At 45.5% G+C, this 18386-nt stretch overlaps 1 protein-coding gene across 3 annotated transcripts in view; it reads right to left on the bottom strand.

Annotated features, from left to right (window-relative positions):
* Positions 1-17343, bottom strand: part of bmp1a (bone morphogenetic protein 1a) — a 32116-nt gene extending 14773 nt beyond the window's left edge. The window contains exons 1-6 of one of the 3 annotated variants that reach the window (XM_076038890.1): positions 17134-17343; positions 9564-9677; positions 5491-5616; positions 4647-4764; positions 2103-2281; positions 1766-1871 (exon numbers count right to left, since the gene is read on the bottom strand). In XM_076038890.1, the coding sequence (XP_075895005.1) occupies positions 1766-1871; positions 2103-2281; positions 4647-4764; positions 5491-5616; positions 9564-9677; positions 17134-17278 (788 nt within the window). In that variant the 5' untranslated portion in view covers positions 17279-17343. The remainder of the gene's footprint in view (positions 1-1765; positions 1872-2102; positions 2282-4646; positions 4765-5490; positions 5617-9563; positions 9678-17133) is intronic. The other 2 variants (XM_076038888.1, XM_076038889.1) reach the window with 2 other exon arrangements.
* Positions 17344-18386: the final 1043 nt, after the last annotated feature.

The raw sequence follows: 18386 nt of genomic DNA, 5'->3' as shown, positions 1-18386 counted from the left end.
GCTTTTTCTAGTTACACACTCGCCCGCCCCCCTACCTCCCAACGCTGCCACAGCAACATGTTGCGCACAATGGCGGCACAACATCTGGAAAAGCTTCCTGTGGCATCAGGAGGAGGAAAAGAAATGAGGTCAGCCGGTGCTTGTGTGAAGATGACGAATTCGCAGTTCTGCTTTCACCAACTATTTTCTGAACATTCTTATTCCCTCAGCCTTCCAAAGGCACACTGAAGCAAAGGCCAGTGAGCTGGATGAACTTTGCTTAACTGTTCAGTCATATGCAACAGGGACAATCAAGATAGGCCTCAAATTCACCCATTCACTCACACACTCATACACCAATGGGTGGTTAAGTGTCTTGGCCAAAGACACAACGACAGACTGGGATGGAGTGGGATTTGAACCGGCAACCGCTCTACCTCCTGAGCTGCAGTCGCCTCATCTTAACTTGTGTCATAAGAAACAGATCAGTCACAGTCGTTTGTTGGCGAACTTGAGGTGCTGACCTAAAACCAAGGCATACATTAAAAACCCTTTGGACACATGGATGTTGTGTAGGTGTTAGCTAGCTTTGGCAGCGAATACAGGAAATACATGTGAGCCTTCCACAAGTCAACATCACTAGACGAATCATTAGAACCTTTCTTTAAAATAAAAAAAATAAAAAAAACCTTCAGGGGGAATAATGAGGTGATTCAAAACATGAAACCACAGCTTTATGAACATCTGCAGGTGGCATGAAAAAAATGTCTGTGGTAAAGAAGCAAAGCTACTGTTGCTGGACTATCAGAAGGCCAGGACCAGAGCTGGTTTTACAAGGGCTGCTGCTGTGGCAAACCAGCAGGAACCGAGAAGAGGAGCCTTAATTTGAACAGGCTGTGGGAAAGAGTTGGCACTTTCACCATGTCTGCGCAGACCTGGCTTCCACTTTGAAGTCAATGCCACACGCCCATCAATCATTTTGTTTTCAGAGTTGTGTTGCTGATTTTCTTCTGTGACTTTGGTTAAAGCATACGATGCATCCGTTCTATGATGAGAACATTGCAATGTAATGTGGAAAGGTTCAAAGAAACAATTTGGTACATACAAACAAGGAAGCAAGCAAACTTGCTTGAGGTAAAGCTTACAAATTGACTGAGTCCAAACTGAAGAGGCTGAGCAGAATGGATTGCCACATTTCTCACTTTAAGTTGCTTTACACTATCTTTTATATTTTTTTATTTGACCCTTGGTATTCTCAAACAGCAATGAGCAATGTATTCTTGAAAAACACATTACATAAATCACTTTGTCTTGCCCTCCCATCTCCCCAAAGCCCCGGGCAATGAGAGACTGTTGAAAGCATCTCTGCCAAATAAGAAACACAAAGGGAGATTTTTGCAGAACAACCTTTATGAATATTTACGAAAAGTCCAAATGTTTCCCAAGAAACCAATTTCTTCTGGCTAAAAAATATTACTTAAAACTAACACAGACATTGAGAAAAAACTGATCCTTTTCTTAACAGATGCCCTTAGGCAACATGTCCGTTTTGATATGATTTATACGTCAGGAAAAAAATGTAGTTTTATTTATTTATTTTGCAAGTTTTAGGAACACGTCGCTTGGCAGTGGCCCACAGTTGTCCGCCTGGTGCACTGTATAGCTGTGCCGTCATTTTAATGGGTTCTTACAAATAAAATGAAAGAAAAAATGCTGTTGAAAGGTGCCTGGTGGTGCAAACAAACTCAGGGTGACGCTAGTTTCCAGGACTTGGCAGGCCTCTCACCTGGAAAACGTGTTCCTGGCGTAGTGCATGATACTGTCAAAGTCATAGACTTCTCCCAAAGAGTCCACCTCCCCGGGCTCCATCTTCAAAAAGTTGTACTCCTGACCTGTGAATGGAAAAAGAATAGAAAGTCCATATAAAACACAGGAGAGGAGCTGCAGTTCAAAGCTCATGTATGTCAAAGGTGAATATCTGCTCCAACGAAACAAAACACACAGTTTATGAGAATTCTGCGAACTGGTGGTGGTCACATGACCCACTGATGTTTCTCCATCTCAGTCCTCTTCAAGCACTGACAAGCCTGGGAAGTTTATCCTGGTACTATTTTCGTACTTACCTGGCTGAATGTTGTCCCTGATAATGCTGACGTGCTCGTCACGGTCGGGTCGCGTGTGTTCGTGCCAGAATCCAATCACGTGACCCAGTTCGTGCACCACAATGCCGAACTTGTCGCAGTTTTTCCCGATCGATATGGCCTGGGGGCCGCCTCCTCGCCGGCCGACATAGGAGCAGCACCTGCGCACCAAAGAAGACAAAGTTTAGTCAGCAAATATGTGTTTTCACAAAGAAAGACAGTCACTGAGGCAAGGCAAGGCAACTTTATTTATATAGCGCATTTCATACCAAGGGCAACTCAATGTGCTTTACATGAAACAAACTTTTAATTTTAAAATAAAAACCAAAATTTAAAAAGAGTAAAAAAGGAAAGTGGGGAGAAAACAGTATGTAAAAGAATAAGATAAAACTAGAGTAAAATAGAGCAGAAGTCATGCAGCGTAAAATATTGATTTGTATTAAAAACAATGAAAAGCACTTAAGGTACTTCTTAAGCACATGACAGCTAAATGCTGCTTCACCATGTCTGATTTGAAGTCTGGGCTCCACTATCTGACCTGAGTTAGTAGATCAAAGAGGCCTACTGGGTTGATAGCATGGATGTATTTTAAGAACTGGAGACTGGACTGGCAATATGGCGGCGCAACGATTTTTCCCAGTGGTCACTCGAGGTACTGCAGGAAAATAAAAAAATCCCATGGGCCCAAAAAGCATTTTCCCCATTGACCACAATACAAAAATAAAGGCCTTTGAAACAGCTGACAGGACAACTGTCACCTGAAACGCGATTCATAGCAAATCTTTCTATTGTAGATTTTTCACTTTTGGTCTTTTAGTTGCTTGAAAAAAATGATAAAGGCCAGAAAATCACCAGAAAAGAGTTTATTCCCAGCGTGATGTCACAACATTGTACGTATTGTGTCTCAGCTTGTTCTGATTGGCTACATCCTGACGTGTATGTACTGTAAGTGATGTTCTCCAGGATCATCCTGATTGGCTAAATAGATCATGTAAGTTACAGAGTCATGATGTGAAGTGATAGTTAAATACATGACGTTCTTGTATTCCGGACCTAAACCATTGGATAAATTCTATTATGTAGCTGACTGGAAGCCAGTGGAAAGACTGAGGAACCCTTCTTACTACTAACAGTCAAGCAAGAAGGGCAGCAGGAGGCTCTAAAACATCCACCTGAATATTAAGGTAGTTTATTGTTTTCTTTTTGAACGCTAATTTATGATTTCTCGTTAAAGCGGCCTCTGCACATATTAAAAAGGAGCCGTGTAATGACAACATTATTTTAACAGCCGGCAGTCTGTTTGAAAGGGAAACCTGCACGGTGCTCGAGTGGTCATTCACACATACAGCAGTGACATTCATTCATCCGAGTGCCAATGCAAACGGCCGGTGGTGGGGGTGGTGGAGGTGGAGGCGGGTGCGAGATGGCTGGCAGCAGTGTTCCCTCTCAGCGCCGACATGAAAGGTTCAGTGTGGGAGCCTGGAGGACGGGCGCACACATCACAACGGTGCTGCGGGCCAGACAGCCACCCTCTAATTACTGCGAGGCCAGCTAGTCAGCCAGCCTCCCTCTCCTGAGACACGCCTTGAACTTTGCACAGGACAGATGGGGGCCTACTGAATATGCAGCAGAGTCGGCCCTTCCTTCCCGTCGCTAACCGCTGCCACCCACATGGATAATGTCATCCCCCCCTTTCTTTTTTTTCTTCTTTTTTGCTCCGGAGGTCAGAAACCAGGCTAAAAATGGCCATCATCCGTTGGGCTTGGCGGGGGGGGGGGGGGGGGGGGGGGGGGGGGGGACATAAGCCGCATCCGCTTTCTGTAAAGCCGTTTCGCGTGAAGCAAAGCGCATCAGCGGGAGAGGCGCACGTGTGCGGCGTCGCAAAATGGTTCCACGTTGCAGTTTTCAGCCGCAGGGAGTTGATGTGCGGGAAGTGGAGACGTCTTTAGGCTTTGTGAGCGCTCACGTCATGCTTTTTCCTTTTATGATCTGTTTAACAATACACTGATGGATTTTCTTTTATTTACTTATAAATAAAAACCTATTTCCAAACACCGGATTGTTAAATAGGACGCTCCTTAATGTTTTTGCAATGAAAAATCTGCCAGCAACAACACAGCCCCAAACAGCACTTCCCCCGGGTATCTGTGTGAGAAGGAAAAAGAAAGTGCCGAGTGGACATTTCCTTTAACAGGCTGTAGTAAACAGGGTTGTGGACGGGCTGAGGAAGCATCGCTCCTGGGAGCGATTCTATCGACCGTGCGGGCCGTGCAGTTTGTCGACGGGGCGCAGGAACTACTACTGACCGGTCGCCTCTGTCGAGATGCGGCGGGGAGGCGGAAATAACAAGTGAGAAAAGACAGGACGAACAATGGAGAGTAAGGCTGGGGAGCAGAAGGCGCAGGGTACGGGCGGGGGGGGTGCTTAAACGCTAATTAATTAGCTGCAGAAGGGAAGTGAGGCTCGGTGGAGCGTGACCGCTGCTCACTGTGTTTGCGCGGGGGACCGTAAACCCCGTCGACTCACCCGCACGGTCGATAGGTGAAGACAATATAACTCTCCTCCGTCGTCCTCTCAATGAAGGTCACACAGGTGTGCTTCTCCCAGTGCCGCATGGCTTGGCGGAATATCGCCCGCTGGCTGCCTGAATGGGATGACGGAGGGGATGAGATCAGTTGGGGGGGTCACACGGCACACACAAGCGGTTCACACATTTGTCACCATTTGGAACAGAAAACAAAGTCTATCTATCTACCGATCTATCTATCTATCTATCTATCTATCTATCTATCTGTCTATCTTTCTATCCATGCTGGATCTGCATATGCAGCAGGATTTGATTACTGTTAAGCCTGGGTTCTCACAGACCGTTCAAAGCTCCAATCAAAACCATTTTCAGCCACTGTGATGGGACCAATCAAATGTCTTTGGTGGAGAAAATAGGCAGCTGCTAAGAATAGGACTCACTCGTGACAAAAAGGTCCAGCAGGCTGAGCAGCGGCTGCCGCAGCATCGATGCTCCATCAGCTGCAGTTTTCCCCATTAAAAAATGAGCAAAAATGATGCCAAAGTCTTTTTATAGATCCTAACTGGATTTGGCAAGATTTTAGTTCGACCATGCGGTGCATCACAGTTCACCGCATCGTGGATGCAATGTGCATTCACTGTCGCCACCCGAAATAATAGAATTTCTTGTGTTGTTGTTTTCCAATTGCTAGTTTGGAAAGCTGATTGGTTTTAAGGAGCTTTTCTCTTTCTAAGCACTTTGTGGAAAATTATGGAAATTCTGCCAGAACAGGTTAAACAAACTTAGACTCAGACAATGAAGTAAACATGGAACCAATTATTAGATAGATTGATAGCTGCTTACCACTAAAGTTCCCACTGATGACATAAGGTATAACACCCTCAGGCCAAACACGTTCGGGTCTGGAGGTGGCGGCCCGTTTCCGACGGCGGCCAGCTTGTCTGTTTTGGCCATTCTGGTTGTTGTTTCCTGAACAATTGAAAGAGGAAACAGAGACAGAAATAAAATATCCATGTGAATGGTCGAGCCATTTCAAATGGTCAGAAGCAAGATGTTTCAGCTGCATCTTTACAGCCAAAATATTGATAGATAAACTTATAATGTTCCTGATGGGAAGTCTAATTCAATTTCAAGTTAATTTACTGTTGCTTTATAGTACTTATTGTGACACAAACATTACAACGGGCAATTTTATCTAGAGCTGGATGTCAGTTGTCCATGTATAGATGTATGATGTATTCTGAAACATACTGTACATTTGTTCTGTGTGGTGGAATTGCAAGGTGGCAGATGCTATGGCCCAGCGCTCTCTGACCCTTAGCAATGATGGAACCGAAACAGTCAAGTTAGTTTTTGCACTGGATGTACATGCAGAAGTGACAGGAACGAACCGGGAGTGGAGTTTGGCTACACTGAGCTCTACACAGACCTGCACTCAGAAGCATGTCTCTGAAAAAGCCCAATCTGTTGCTAAGAGGCTTGACAAGCTGGGAGTAAGTGAGTTTTCTTAGAGAGTTTCCAACAGTTTACATCACAGCTCTCTACGCACCTTTGAGCCAACGTTAGTTTAGTCATGTGTAGTAAGCATTATGTTTTCAGTAAGCAAGAGAACAAGTCATCAACAGTACTTTCATTGCAGCAGAGGATTTTAAACACTCGGACCTCACGGCATTGCCACCTAAATCTACAAAAAATACTGACATCAACATACTGGGCTCCACAAAAGTCACTCATCAGACATCATGATCATTTATCCTGCTTGCAGACTTTTGCACAAACCCTTTATCAGCGGATATACTGTAGATGTTACATGAAGTGACAGTGCTGAGCTGTACTAAATGAGCTCCATCTGCACTGCGGGGCAATATGAGAAACATCAGACAGACATCTGTACTTGGAACTCTCAGTAGTGACTCACATAAAAGACTGCCAGCCCGTTGCACTCCATCATGGAATATTTTGGAAGGCAGGTACTGAACAGCACTAAGGCCTGCATCCCTAACCACTCCGGACATATCGATGTATCAGATATACAAAGCGAACTGATCCACAGCTGACACCATCTCACTTGTCCCAGTCCACACACACTTGGAAAACTCCAGGACGTGTGTTAGGTGTCAGGACGGCTTTTGTCAGCTTTATCTCAGCTTTCAGTTCCATTACCCAGCAATCTTGTCTACAAACCGGAGACGCTCGGCCGCCTCTGCCTCAGGATTTGGGATTTCTCGCAGACTCTCACATGTCAAAATAGGCGGCCTCGCCTCCTCAACTGTTATCCTCAACATTGGCTCCATCCAAGCCTGCAGACTTTTCAACCTGTTCCCTCAGGCAGACTTAAGCTTATCAAGACGTGAACAATCTGTCTAAAAATGGCTGGCAGGCTGTAGACTGATATTGACATTTGACTTTGATTGTTCAAGACTAATTTGATCTGACAGGACTAATGAAATTTTAAGTTTTAATGGACTCTATGCCTTTTTGTTTTAAAGCCTCATCTCCATTTATCCTAACTATCTATGTAACTTTAATTACCTATGCTCATTGGCCCATTGCTTCCAACTGAATTTTTTCAGCATATTATAAAGATGGATCTATTTATGACTGCAGAAATGATGCAGAAAACCTGATTCCTCAGCCAAATGAACTGATCAAATGAACTGCTGTTACGTAACGATATTTAAATTTTTTTCCATAACAAGCGCTTCATTTCCTTATCTCAAGGAAATTTAATTAAGAAGCGAGCCTTCATTTGCGACGCTTTGTTTTTGACTTGCTTGGAACAATGTGTTCTGCCGAATCTCAGTCTGCAGGAGTACGTCTTAGCAGCCTGGTGAGATCAATTAGCACATTCGCTTGTGCATGTGTTGAGGAAAAGTCTGATAACAGCCAAATCTGCTCGCTTAACCGACAGGCGAGAGTGCTAGGGAGACGAAACTCAAAGAAGATGTGTTAATTATAATAAATGATTGCATCTATCACTTCTCTCATAGAAAAACAGGAGAGGATTTGTGTCTATAGTTTTGTGAGCATTTAACTTGTCTAATTTCTTTTCAGTTTATTTTCAAAATGTATTATTGTAGCAGTGAAGGGTGCTGTGGACCAAGGAGGTCGACCTGTCCGCTGGAGGAGGATGGTTCCCAACAAGCTGCTGCTTTAAATAGGGAGAGCATGATGAAATGGTTGGGCATAGGCAACTTGAGCAAGGTTGTCATATGGACCTCCCAGAAAGAAGTAAGCTTTTTATCATCCATTTTGTTTGAAAGCCAAACCACAGTCCTCTGACAAACATGGCAATTTACGTTGCAGAATACAACAGATTCTGTTTTCTCACTGCCTCGGTCATTCTGAGCTATAATGTGACATTAGAGATTTAAAAGTCCAGTCTGCATTCTTCCAAGTCACAAAAACCAGTCAATGAATTCAATACTTGACCCATGACTTCTCCTGTGCTAAAATTACAGTCAGACACAAAAGGTGGCTTTCAAAGGGAGTACAGTTGGAAATGTTGCTTTAAGAGCAAAATTAAACCAGTTTGATCTTAATACGCACTGAAACTGATTTTCTTTTGCAGGTGAGGCTCAAATTTTACCAGTCGCTGAGCATCTTTCACGGACACGGTTACTCTTCAACCAGAAGAAAGTAATGTACATACGAGTCTGCTGCAGATTATGGGATGATTGTTAAGTTCCTTAAACAACGGCGCTTTTCAGAGCATTTGTTGGCACGAACCTTGACAGGATATTGAGGAGACAGAAGGGAGTGACTGAGGACTAGTGCTGGAAGCTGGCCTGAGCCGCTTGCAATATGGGCAGCGGAGTTATTGGGTGCTGCTTCTTATTTCTACCAACATTTTGGGACAAATATGTTTTCCTTTTTCTTTTAATGAAAACAACTGCTCGCTCGTCACAACATTAAATACCAGGAGCTGAGACGAATGAAAAAGTCTGTTTGTTTTACAAATCTGTCTCCTCCACTCATGTTGAGTGTCATGTACAGGAAGACGCACAGTGAAATAAACTGCTCAATGTTACTCACACGTCTTGTGCAACTATACTGAAAGGGATTTTAATATGAGGAAGCCTCTAAAACTAAAACAACAGTGAAATCACACTTTAAATTGATCAGTGTTTACACAGCTCGTTTCTGTTTTCAGTTTAAAAGCCACTCCTCTTCACCGGCAGTCACTAGTTGGTCCTAAAGCAGTCGTTTTCATTTCTCTCAATTGTGTCCGTTTCTGAGGTTGCAAATAAGGCAACCGGGAAACGGCACGCTGAGGGCAGAAACATGCGCACACTTGTTGGTTCAGGCTCGGTATTGGGCCCTGCTGACTCACAGCTGTTACTTAAAACACCGTTTTAGGAGCAACAGTTAACCTGAGAAAAACTGGCAATTACTTTGCGACGCAATGACACAGGTGTAGTAATAATGTGACACTTGTAACGTATAAAAGGCAGCTTGTGACAAAGCCGGTGCTGGTGTGCGGCAGGTGTTGTCAAAGAGGATGTGAGTGAAATATGAACTCCATTGCAGTTTGTTTTCTAAGAAATATATATATTTAAAGGTCCAGTGTGTAAAACTTGACTAGTTTTATGATTTTTATATTTGTGAAAGCTTAATACCTACATCAATAAAAGTGTGTATACTCACAGTACAATAAAAGTAATTTGGTTTTCCTACCCTTAGAATGGTTTCTCATATATTCATGAATATAAATACAGCAATAAGGGTCTTTCTCCTAGTTAGCTGCCATCTTACACCGCCATTTTTTAAGGCAGCCCACCTGACTGCGACCCAAACACGAAACACGCTGTCAGACGTGCCTCCTTAAAATTTTACACACTGGCCCTTTAAATATACATTTTTCTATGCACAGGACAGACCCGAAATACTTTGCCTCTTGCCCGCGACGTTGTTACCTGTGTCCGTATGATTGACAGTCTGGACGGTCCTCTGAGCCAAATCTATTATCCTGTCCACTCTAAAAGAGCGCAGGTCCTCTTCGTCCAGAGCGATGTCTCCCAGAAAGGCAGCTGCAAACAGACAAACAGAGAGAGAGAGAGACAGCGCACGTCAGTAGGCTGAAGGGCGACTCAACATTATGGGGCATCCGTCTGAGCAGCCCCAGTTGGCCTCGGGCGCTTCCTGCCAGGAGGATGTGCGGAGGGCAATTCAAAGGACCTGTGGAAAGGCCTGGAGCATGTAATACACATGCACAAACACATGCTTCATTCTTTTCTTTAATCTGCTGCGCTGACAGCTGAGGATGTCTGGGTCGCAGGAAGAAACCACTTCACTGATCTCCAAATTATAGAATGGAAGTGTAACAACGCAGCGAACTTGGCCAGTGAAGGCGGACTGCAGTCTTAAAAGAGCCAGTTTTTTGACTGGCTCATCTTAAAGTTCAGACGTTTGGAAACAATAAAATTTGCGCCGTGCGCCTCGAGTGTCCTTGAGCAGTTAATGAGGGTTATCTGATGTGACACACTGACACTTTGCCTGGCAGGAGAAATATGGGGCACCTCGAAACGAGTAATAGTTCTTGTAATGAGGCCAAGGAGAGGGAAAAATAACCAAAGTTTATGAGGAATGTTCTTTATAGGATTCCTTCCTAAATGCCCCCATTTCTATGGGGAACCAGCGGCGAGTCCTATCCGCAAAGACGCTGCGCTCGCTTTTTACAGGCCTTTAACACCAGCACGTCTCCAGCATTTATGACCCAACTTGTATGCAGAGGTTGTGGGGAGGGGGCCTAATAGAGGCTGCAGGGTGCTGGAGCAGACTGGGTGCAGGGGTGGGGTGCACTGTATTTCGTGTTTGCAGGAGACGACGGCAAGAGAGAGGGGGAACTGCAGCGCAGAGAGAAAATGACAGCCTTCTTGAAGTGTGTTTGGAGGTTAGTGTGGTCAAAGGGAGACCAATCTGGGCAGCCACTGAACAGCGCACTTATTAGGGCTGAATTACAGTGGTGGTACTTGCCAGAACCTTAAATCTTTGAGCCTACACGTCAGTTAAACAACCTATAATGCAAAACTCACCAGAAAAAAAACAAAAAAAATCATATGCTTTTCCCCTTGTTTGTTGAATAGGAAAACAAAGTTTTGATCACTTCCATTTCACTGACAATTTTAAGATTTCTAAGAAAATGTCACAAAGGATGAGGGCAATGTAATAGGACAAACTACTCTGACTTTTTTTTTTTTCTTAAGTATGAAGAATTTGACGTTGGAGGTGGTGTTTTTACCTGCAGGTCACAGAGGATACACAGCGGAATGACTGTATTTGGGATTAGCGGCTAATAACTGACATAAGAGGAGTTTTGGATCACTGCCGGCAAGACGGGACACGCACTGAGAGCGGGTTTAAATTCCGAGGGTTAACAAGATCCTCTAATTTGTGCTCGTCGAAAACACAAATTCGCCGCAAAATCCTTACAAGTACAACTCTGATTCCCACTTGGCAACCTTGAGCAAGATTGTCCAAAGTGCTCCAGATAAGGGAAGGAATTGGGTGTTAATGCAGTATAGAATGAGAGAGGTGGACTGGCCTCTTTCCACATACTTTCACGTTCTTGCCAGAAGGCGCTGGATGGGAAACAACCTTTCAAACACCCCCCCAAAAAAGTTCAAAAAGGGGGAAACCCATCTAAAAAGTAGAATCACAGAGCCAAGAGCAGAATAATGTTTCTTCTGAGAGCATATCAGCGGTGTCGCACGCTGGCTGTGCCCAAAGTTCAGGGAGTCTGCTGGCTCGGCTCTGTACCCAACAATCCACCGTGTCAAAGACGGGCCTGCTTAATCCGCAGCGCCATTGTTCTCAGACAAGAGTCGAGATCGAAGTGAGCAAATGCGCGGCCTGGCGGCATTAGGAGCTCATTTCCCCCAGGCACGGCAGTCGTCCCGGAGACGCTGTCGCAGGTTTATGGAAAGATTCCTCGCAGGGATTGCGAATTAATTCCCTTGTCTGCTGGATTTAATTATCCACAGGCACGCGGTTTTAGGGATCGTTCGTACGCAAATCTAGGCTTGGATTGAGGGCAGGCCATGGAAGAGAAATGATAAACCCATTTAGATGCGGAGTGCTGTGACGATATGATATGAAGCCCTGACACAGAGCGGTGCTGTAGATTAAAAACCCACAGAATGTGGCAGATGGCAAGCGATCGCCGTGGACCGAGGCGCTGCATCCCTTTCCAAACACTGTTCATTACCTAAATGACAACAGCTGCAGTGATAATACTATTATCTGTGCAGAACAGATAATAGTTTTAAATTGCTGTTCCGGTAAACACATGTCCTTCTAAATGGAGAAACCAAATCCAAATGTAAAAATAAAAAAAAGGTGCAAAATCTGAAAAGAAAAGACGAACTGAGATTTTTGATAAAACGTTTGAGCGGTCAAATCTGATGTTTAATTAAACCCAACCCCCCCCACCTCCGACTGAATTTATTTGGTTAATCTAAACCGTCGTAATCTCCCTCATCTGGGACTGACCCTGTCAATCAGCGCACGCAGTCAGATTACACATGAGGTCTCAATCAAAATAATCCCATTGATTTGTGTAATGCCCGAGCCTCGACCTCGGCCGGTGTTGGGTAGTCCAGGACTATTCCCATAAATCTCCTTTCCGTGAATACCAGACCACGACATCTGCCACTGAAACCTGCACAAACACCACCGACTATAAGCCTGAGCAGACACCAACAGCAGCCCCATATTTAGACGACCGGCCCCACATGTTTACTACTGGCTGTGCTTATAACCTTCCTCCTATGCAGGACTTAATGACGAGGGATGAGAAAGCCCAGCCAATATGTGAGGCTGGAATGCATCACAATGGCCTGGCACCGCCTTTCGGAGTCTGTGTTTGGTAACAAACGCCGCATTTCAATTTCAATAGAGCCCGATAGTGTATTGCGGTAAAGCGATTACCATCTGATGACAGTCTAAGTATCACCTTTCAGGATTTTTTTTTCCCCCTGCAACGTGCCCTCCCAGCAACTGCAAGAAAGAAAACATAGAAGTAGCAGTGTGACGTGAATACAGGACAGAGCGGGTGAACGCATAATCCCCAACGAGGTAGGCGGAACTCTTCGTAGATAGCCGACAAATTCTGGTGAAATCTCACAACGACGACGGCGTGGAATTCAAGTAAACTTTTTTTATTTTTTTTATTTCACATTCTAATGAGCTCGGCCCAGGTACCATCTGCAGCCAGAGATGAGACCTGAATGACCCTCAATATGAGTGGCGATATGAGTGGCTCCAGATGCAAAGGGCACACAGCAAGAGGCTGCTTCTCCTTTAACATTTCACACTCCATCAAGCCCATTAGCAGATTGGATTTCCCAGCTCATCCCGGCCACTGATTACTGATATACCCCCACTGCCAGTCAAACCCCCCTTTTAACGACCCAACAGCTCGCTGATCGTTTGTCTTTTCAATGTCAATGATACACCGTGGCCAGCTCCCCTCACGTATGAATTATTCACTGCCACGAGGCAGGGATTTTTCACCTCTGACGAAACTTGTTTGGATCGTCCAGACTTTGCATTTGTGGCGTAGACGAACGGCTACCAAAGCAAACTTTAAACAGCTCCCTGGATGGACTAAATCTGGACGATATCTTGGACTCTCAACGCTCTCTATAAATAATGGCTGAAAAAAAAAAACCCCACCTCAAATATTTCCCCCCGGGGCTGGAGGAGGCAGAAAAAAACAGTTCCCGCAGTGGACTGGCAGGGCGGGAATGGCAAATCAGAAAGAAACTAACTAAGTGGGAAAATTAGCGACGGAGCAACGTGACGTGGAGTGTTAAGCTGCTCATTATGGAAGGCTAATTGGGCATCTTTTGAGCCATTTAAATGAGCCCCCACCACCTCCTGAGCATAGGTTCTTACTCAGGCTCCGAACCCGGACTCAGCATTAATGCAATGCAAGATTAGTTATTACTCACCTCTAACAACAAACATATTGTTCCAGCTAATGCACCAAGATCATGCCAATAGATTGGCACTCTAATTACCTGAACCCTGCGGAGAGGCGAGACACAGGGGTCCTGTAATGTAGAAAAAACACCCAGTGTGGGGTCGGCTCTGCAGCCTGAATACCATGATAAAAGAAAGCATCTGCTTAAATGTTGCTTAAAGGCCCCAGTCTCAAGGTCCATCCGACAGCCCCATCACTCTGCAGGAGGAGGACGGAGAGATTGAGCCGGCTAATGAGTGCCACATGCTTTTGAGCGGTGGCCTTCAGCAATAAAAACATAAAAACCTTGCTTGACTTAAAAGTCGTTCTCAAGTTTCACGTTGATGCTTTTGAGGAAAGGCCGCCTGTCAGGTTTGACCCCTCAAACAAACGTTTAGAATCCAAATTTTTACGGCTAATGGAATTTGTTCTTTTTTTTCTTCTTCTGGATAACAGATCTTATAAAGTGTCTTAGCTCTGTGATGCCTCTTTCTGCCTGATATTGGGAAGCTAATGACAAAACTCACTGCAATAATGTGGTAGCGGCTTTGATAAATTACGTCTGGCCGACCCTGAAGAAGTGTCTAAGTGGTACCTCGGTGAATATAAAACAGATTTACTAGACGATAAAAGCCATAAAGAAACGGAGCAGCTGGGGTTACAAATCGCGACCGGAAGAATGAGCCTCTCATGACAGTTACAAATTCTTCCGACGCATAAAAAGAAGGGATTCCGAAGTGCCTCGCGAATGACCCTCACTCAACTCGCAGCGACCAGACTTGGACAGTGCAAGCGAGCTGCCCTCCACCTTTCAGCCCCACATTCTCCTGGCATGAGGTGAATGACCTACAGTGTGAGTGAAGTGTTTGAGCCGGTGGCCGGCGAAGACAAAAAAAGAAAAGAAAAAAAGGAAACCCGCTTGCGTAAGACAGTACAAGAGAAGAAGTCCAGTCTGCAGCACAGGACACGCACATTCAAAGTTTTAACACTGCTGCTGCGTGAATACTGCCGTCAGACAAGCCTGCCAGAGGGAGTTTTATATAGATTAAGGTGTCTCCATTAATAAATGCATACGTGCATGCTGATGTTTTTACAATTAAGCAGTGCAGACAATGAGCGAGACTGGTTCTCATCCATTTTTCATTTTAAAATGAGAGGATCTAATCCCCGTGGGTTGTTAGAGTCTTAAATGACTTCCTGGGACGCTGCCAAGTTTTGGAGTTCTGCAAACTAAGGAATTTTCCACTGGTTAACTTCCTAAATAGATGACAAGGCTTCGGTGTTGTTGCACTGCTCACTCCCATCAATGCACATTTTTGTCAAGTGCGGCGCGGTGTCAAGACATTTAATGCAGAGCAAGTTTTGGTGAGGGATAAGACGAAGGGGCCGCCTGTCGTAAAAAATTGTGGAGGAGCAACAAGACAAACAAATAACATTGCTCAAATCTGGACAAACAGCGATCCTTCTTGAGAAAGAGTCGATGTGTCAATCTGTAATTCACTTTCAAACACACACACTGTGAGTCAATCAACTGCTCAAAAGTCTAACTTTGAGAAAGGGCTTGGAATAAGGACAGAAGCGCACAGACTTGCTCCCACATTGCAATCTTGACACGGATGTAAGCGTTTTCTGGGCGGAAGCAACGCGGATTAAAAGTGCTGACCTCGGGGGGGCCACAGAAGGCAATTAAATACACTCAGCGCAGCGGCGAGCTTGGAAAACAAGCAAACAGAAACAGAGAGGATCGATGTTTCAACACGTATCAAAATCCATACGGGCAACTCGGCCAAAGACGTCTCTGCTGGAGCGCAAAAGACAGAGTGGAGCAGCAGGAGGGCGAAGAAATGAGAGGATTTTTGGACATTTTGTTGCTTCATAGAAAGGAAGAAAAAGCAGGTGGGTGTTGAAAGAGCTGGACAGTGGGTGCGTTAAAGAGAGTGGGAGTCTGCGCTCGCAAACTGTCTCCCAACCACCTGTAGACGTGTCCGGGGGAAACCACAGACAACACAAACACACTCGTAAAAATATACCAACAAAAACAGGCAAACACCAAACATCATCAAGCGGACACGCACTCACTGGTGCTTTATGTTAAACAATCTCTGTTTACCGCGTCAGGTTCAGTGTGTCCACGCAAATGATGCACGGCCACTTGAATGACTCAAAAGTAAACAGGGGGAGCAACAACAGGAAGGAGCATCTTCACAGGCCCGTACACGGGACGTGGAGCGTTTCGCGGTCTGATCTCTGCCGCGTTTACCCAAACACCAAAGCGCACATTTTTCTTTTGCTCCCCCTCGGCACTCAAGTCATCTTTTTGGAGAGAGAGAGAGCAAGAGAGAGAGAGAGAGAGAAAGAGAGAGAGAGAGAAAGGGGGTGATGCAAGACCCAAACAGGGAAAGGAGGCTGGGAGCTGGGGGCCACGAATCAGACTCCACTGCCACATCAGAAATTGTCAAACGTCAAAGCGGCGAGCGCTTCCAGGACTTTAGAAGGTCATTTCAACTGCGGCCAACTCTCAGTGTCTGTAACCTGAATACTTTCACCAGATGGAAAACACAATCTGTTCAAACTCCCCCCAAAGGGATTTGGCAAGACAGTGAGTTCACAGTACACATACGCGCGCATGCACGCACACACACACACACACACACAGGCGTGCGCAGACACACACACACACAAACACACAAAGTAAAGATTGCAGTGACAAGTCAGACTACATATAATTGGGAAAACAGGCAAAAAGAAGCAGACATTTCCACCTTGGGCCAGATGACAACAGTCAGCTGGATAACTGGTGCATAATTCTAAAGCTCCACTGTACTCTCCTCTTTCCCCTCCTCCACTTTGTTTCAGTGGCTTTGTGAACAGCCGGTGTGGGGGGAAAAAAAGTATATTTCTGCAATGACAAAAACCCAACCAAAATTCAGAGTAAACTAACTGAACGAAAGTTTAAATTCCCTTTGTTTGCCCCTCTTAAAAAAAAGAAATAGCAAAGAGCCTGCAGGGATCTAGTGATCACATTCTAAAACAAAATACAATAAAAGTGGGTTACCAGCAGACAACAAGCTTTAACTTTTCAAAAAGCACTCGAGACAAAACTTTTTCAGCTCCGGAGAGCCGCATTCACAGACTCATCCTTTAGGATTGCATTTCCCTTTCACTGCAAGCCTCCCTGCCACTTCTCCGAGCCCACTGATCCCGGACGCCTTCAAGTGTGTGCTTTTCAAACGTTTCAAAACTGCACAAACTATGCCTCTCGGCGCAAAACAAATGCACACGGTGTCCCCGCAAGCCATCCCAAACTACATCCGCACACTGTCATCTTTCGGAAAAAAGCGTTTTTCTCCGACCGGCCGATCCGTGGCAGCTTCTCTAAAACACATTCGTGGCATGTTTCTCCCTCAGCGCAAAAAAAAAAAAAAAAAAAAAGGGAAACGGTAGCGCGATCACACAGCGTAGTACAGGAGGAGAGGGTTAAAAAAAAAAAAGAAAAGAAAAAAGAAAAAAGAAGATCTCACCAGCTTTACAGGGATCCTTGTAGTCGATCACGTCTGATGTGGCAGTGGGCTCCACGTAGTAGCCCGGATCAATCGCCTCCAAATCGATCGCCAGTATCGCGCCGAGACAGGGCAGGAGAAGCAAACATCTCGCCGTGCGATCCATTATTGTGCTGGAGGTAGCGGCGGAAGGCGAGGGATAAAAAAGGTGAGGGGGGGAAGAGAGAGAGGGGGGACAGAGAGAGGCAGAGAAGAGTGGGAGAGAAAGAGAGAGAGAGAGAGCGGAAAATGGGAGGTGTGGGTTGGTGGCGGGGGGAGCGGGGAGGGACGAGATCCCTCCCGAGGGCGGGTTTTAAATCCAGCCTCTCTCCGGTGTCTCCTGGGCCCGGGGGGTGGGGGAGGGGAGGAGGGCAGTGATTTCTCTCCTCCAGCCGGAGCTTCGGCAAACTTTGATGATATGGCAGCGGCGGCGGCAGGAAGAGTGAAGGGGCGGCGGAGGAGCCCTCTACCGGGCCGGTGCCCTCCACCTCCACCGCCGCCCGCCTGCCCCCCGGTGACTTTTAATGGACGCCTCGTCCGTCCACCACGAACGTCTCCCCCCTTTTCTTTGCCGTTTAGAACCACTCGGTTCTAGCTTTGAGCAGAGCGGCGAGTGGCGTAAACTCTGTCGAGTTCGGGTGATATATATATATATATTATTTATTTATTTATTTTAAAAAAAGACGCCATCACGTTTTTCGTCGCCGAGTTGTTGAAGTAAAAACGCGTGTTTTCAAAGCGCCCTCGTGTCAAATGCGAAAAGTTCGCCGTTTGAGTTCGACACGCAGGCATGGGCAAACTACGGTCCGGGTCTCATAAACCGGCCCGTTAGGCTTTTTAATCCGGCCCACCGAACTTGAAGAAATTATATTAATAGAAAGTAAATCATAAAATAGCTGTTTTTCATCCATTTTTTTTTTCAAGAGTAATTTCAATAAAGAGCTTCCTACCGGCTTCGAAGACATAGTTTGTTGGAACGCTTTTGTTCATTTTGAACAAGACATTAAACAATGTTTTCTGCATGTCCTATTCTGTATTTTTTCCTCCTATGAGTTGGGTCACCAAAACACTCCATCCATCTGCTGCTGCTCCGGCCCGCTCTGTCAAATGTTCGGACCCATTGTGGGCCCACCAGCCAAACGTTTGGCCCAGCGTCTACAGCGCCGCACCAACGAACTCGCGTTGTCTCGGAGGAGAAAAGAGGCACGCGTACGAGGAGGCACACGATTCCTCGC

Source organism: Nelusetta ayraudi, unplaced genomic scaffold, assembly GCF_046127955.1.
Source record: "Nelusetta ayraudi isolate G7.1 ecotype Tasmania unplaced genomic scaffold, CSIRO-AGI_Nayr_v1 ptg000058l, whole genome shotgun sequence".
NCBI classification, from domain to species: Eukaryota; Metazoa; Chordata; class Actinopteri; order Tetraodontiformes; family Monacanthidae; genus Nelusetta; species Nelusetta ayraudi.
The sequence above is the reverse complement of the archived record's forward strand: the minus strand, read 5'-3'. Positions and strand labels throughout refer to the sequence as shown.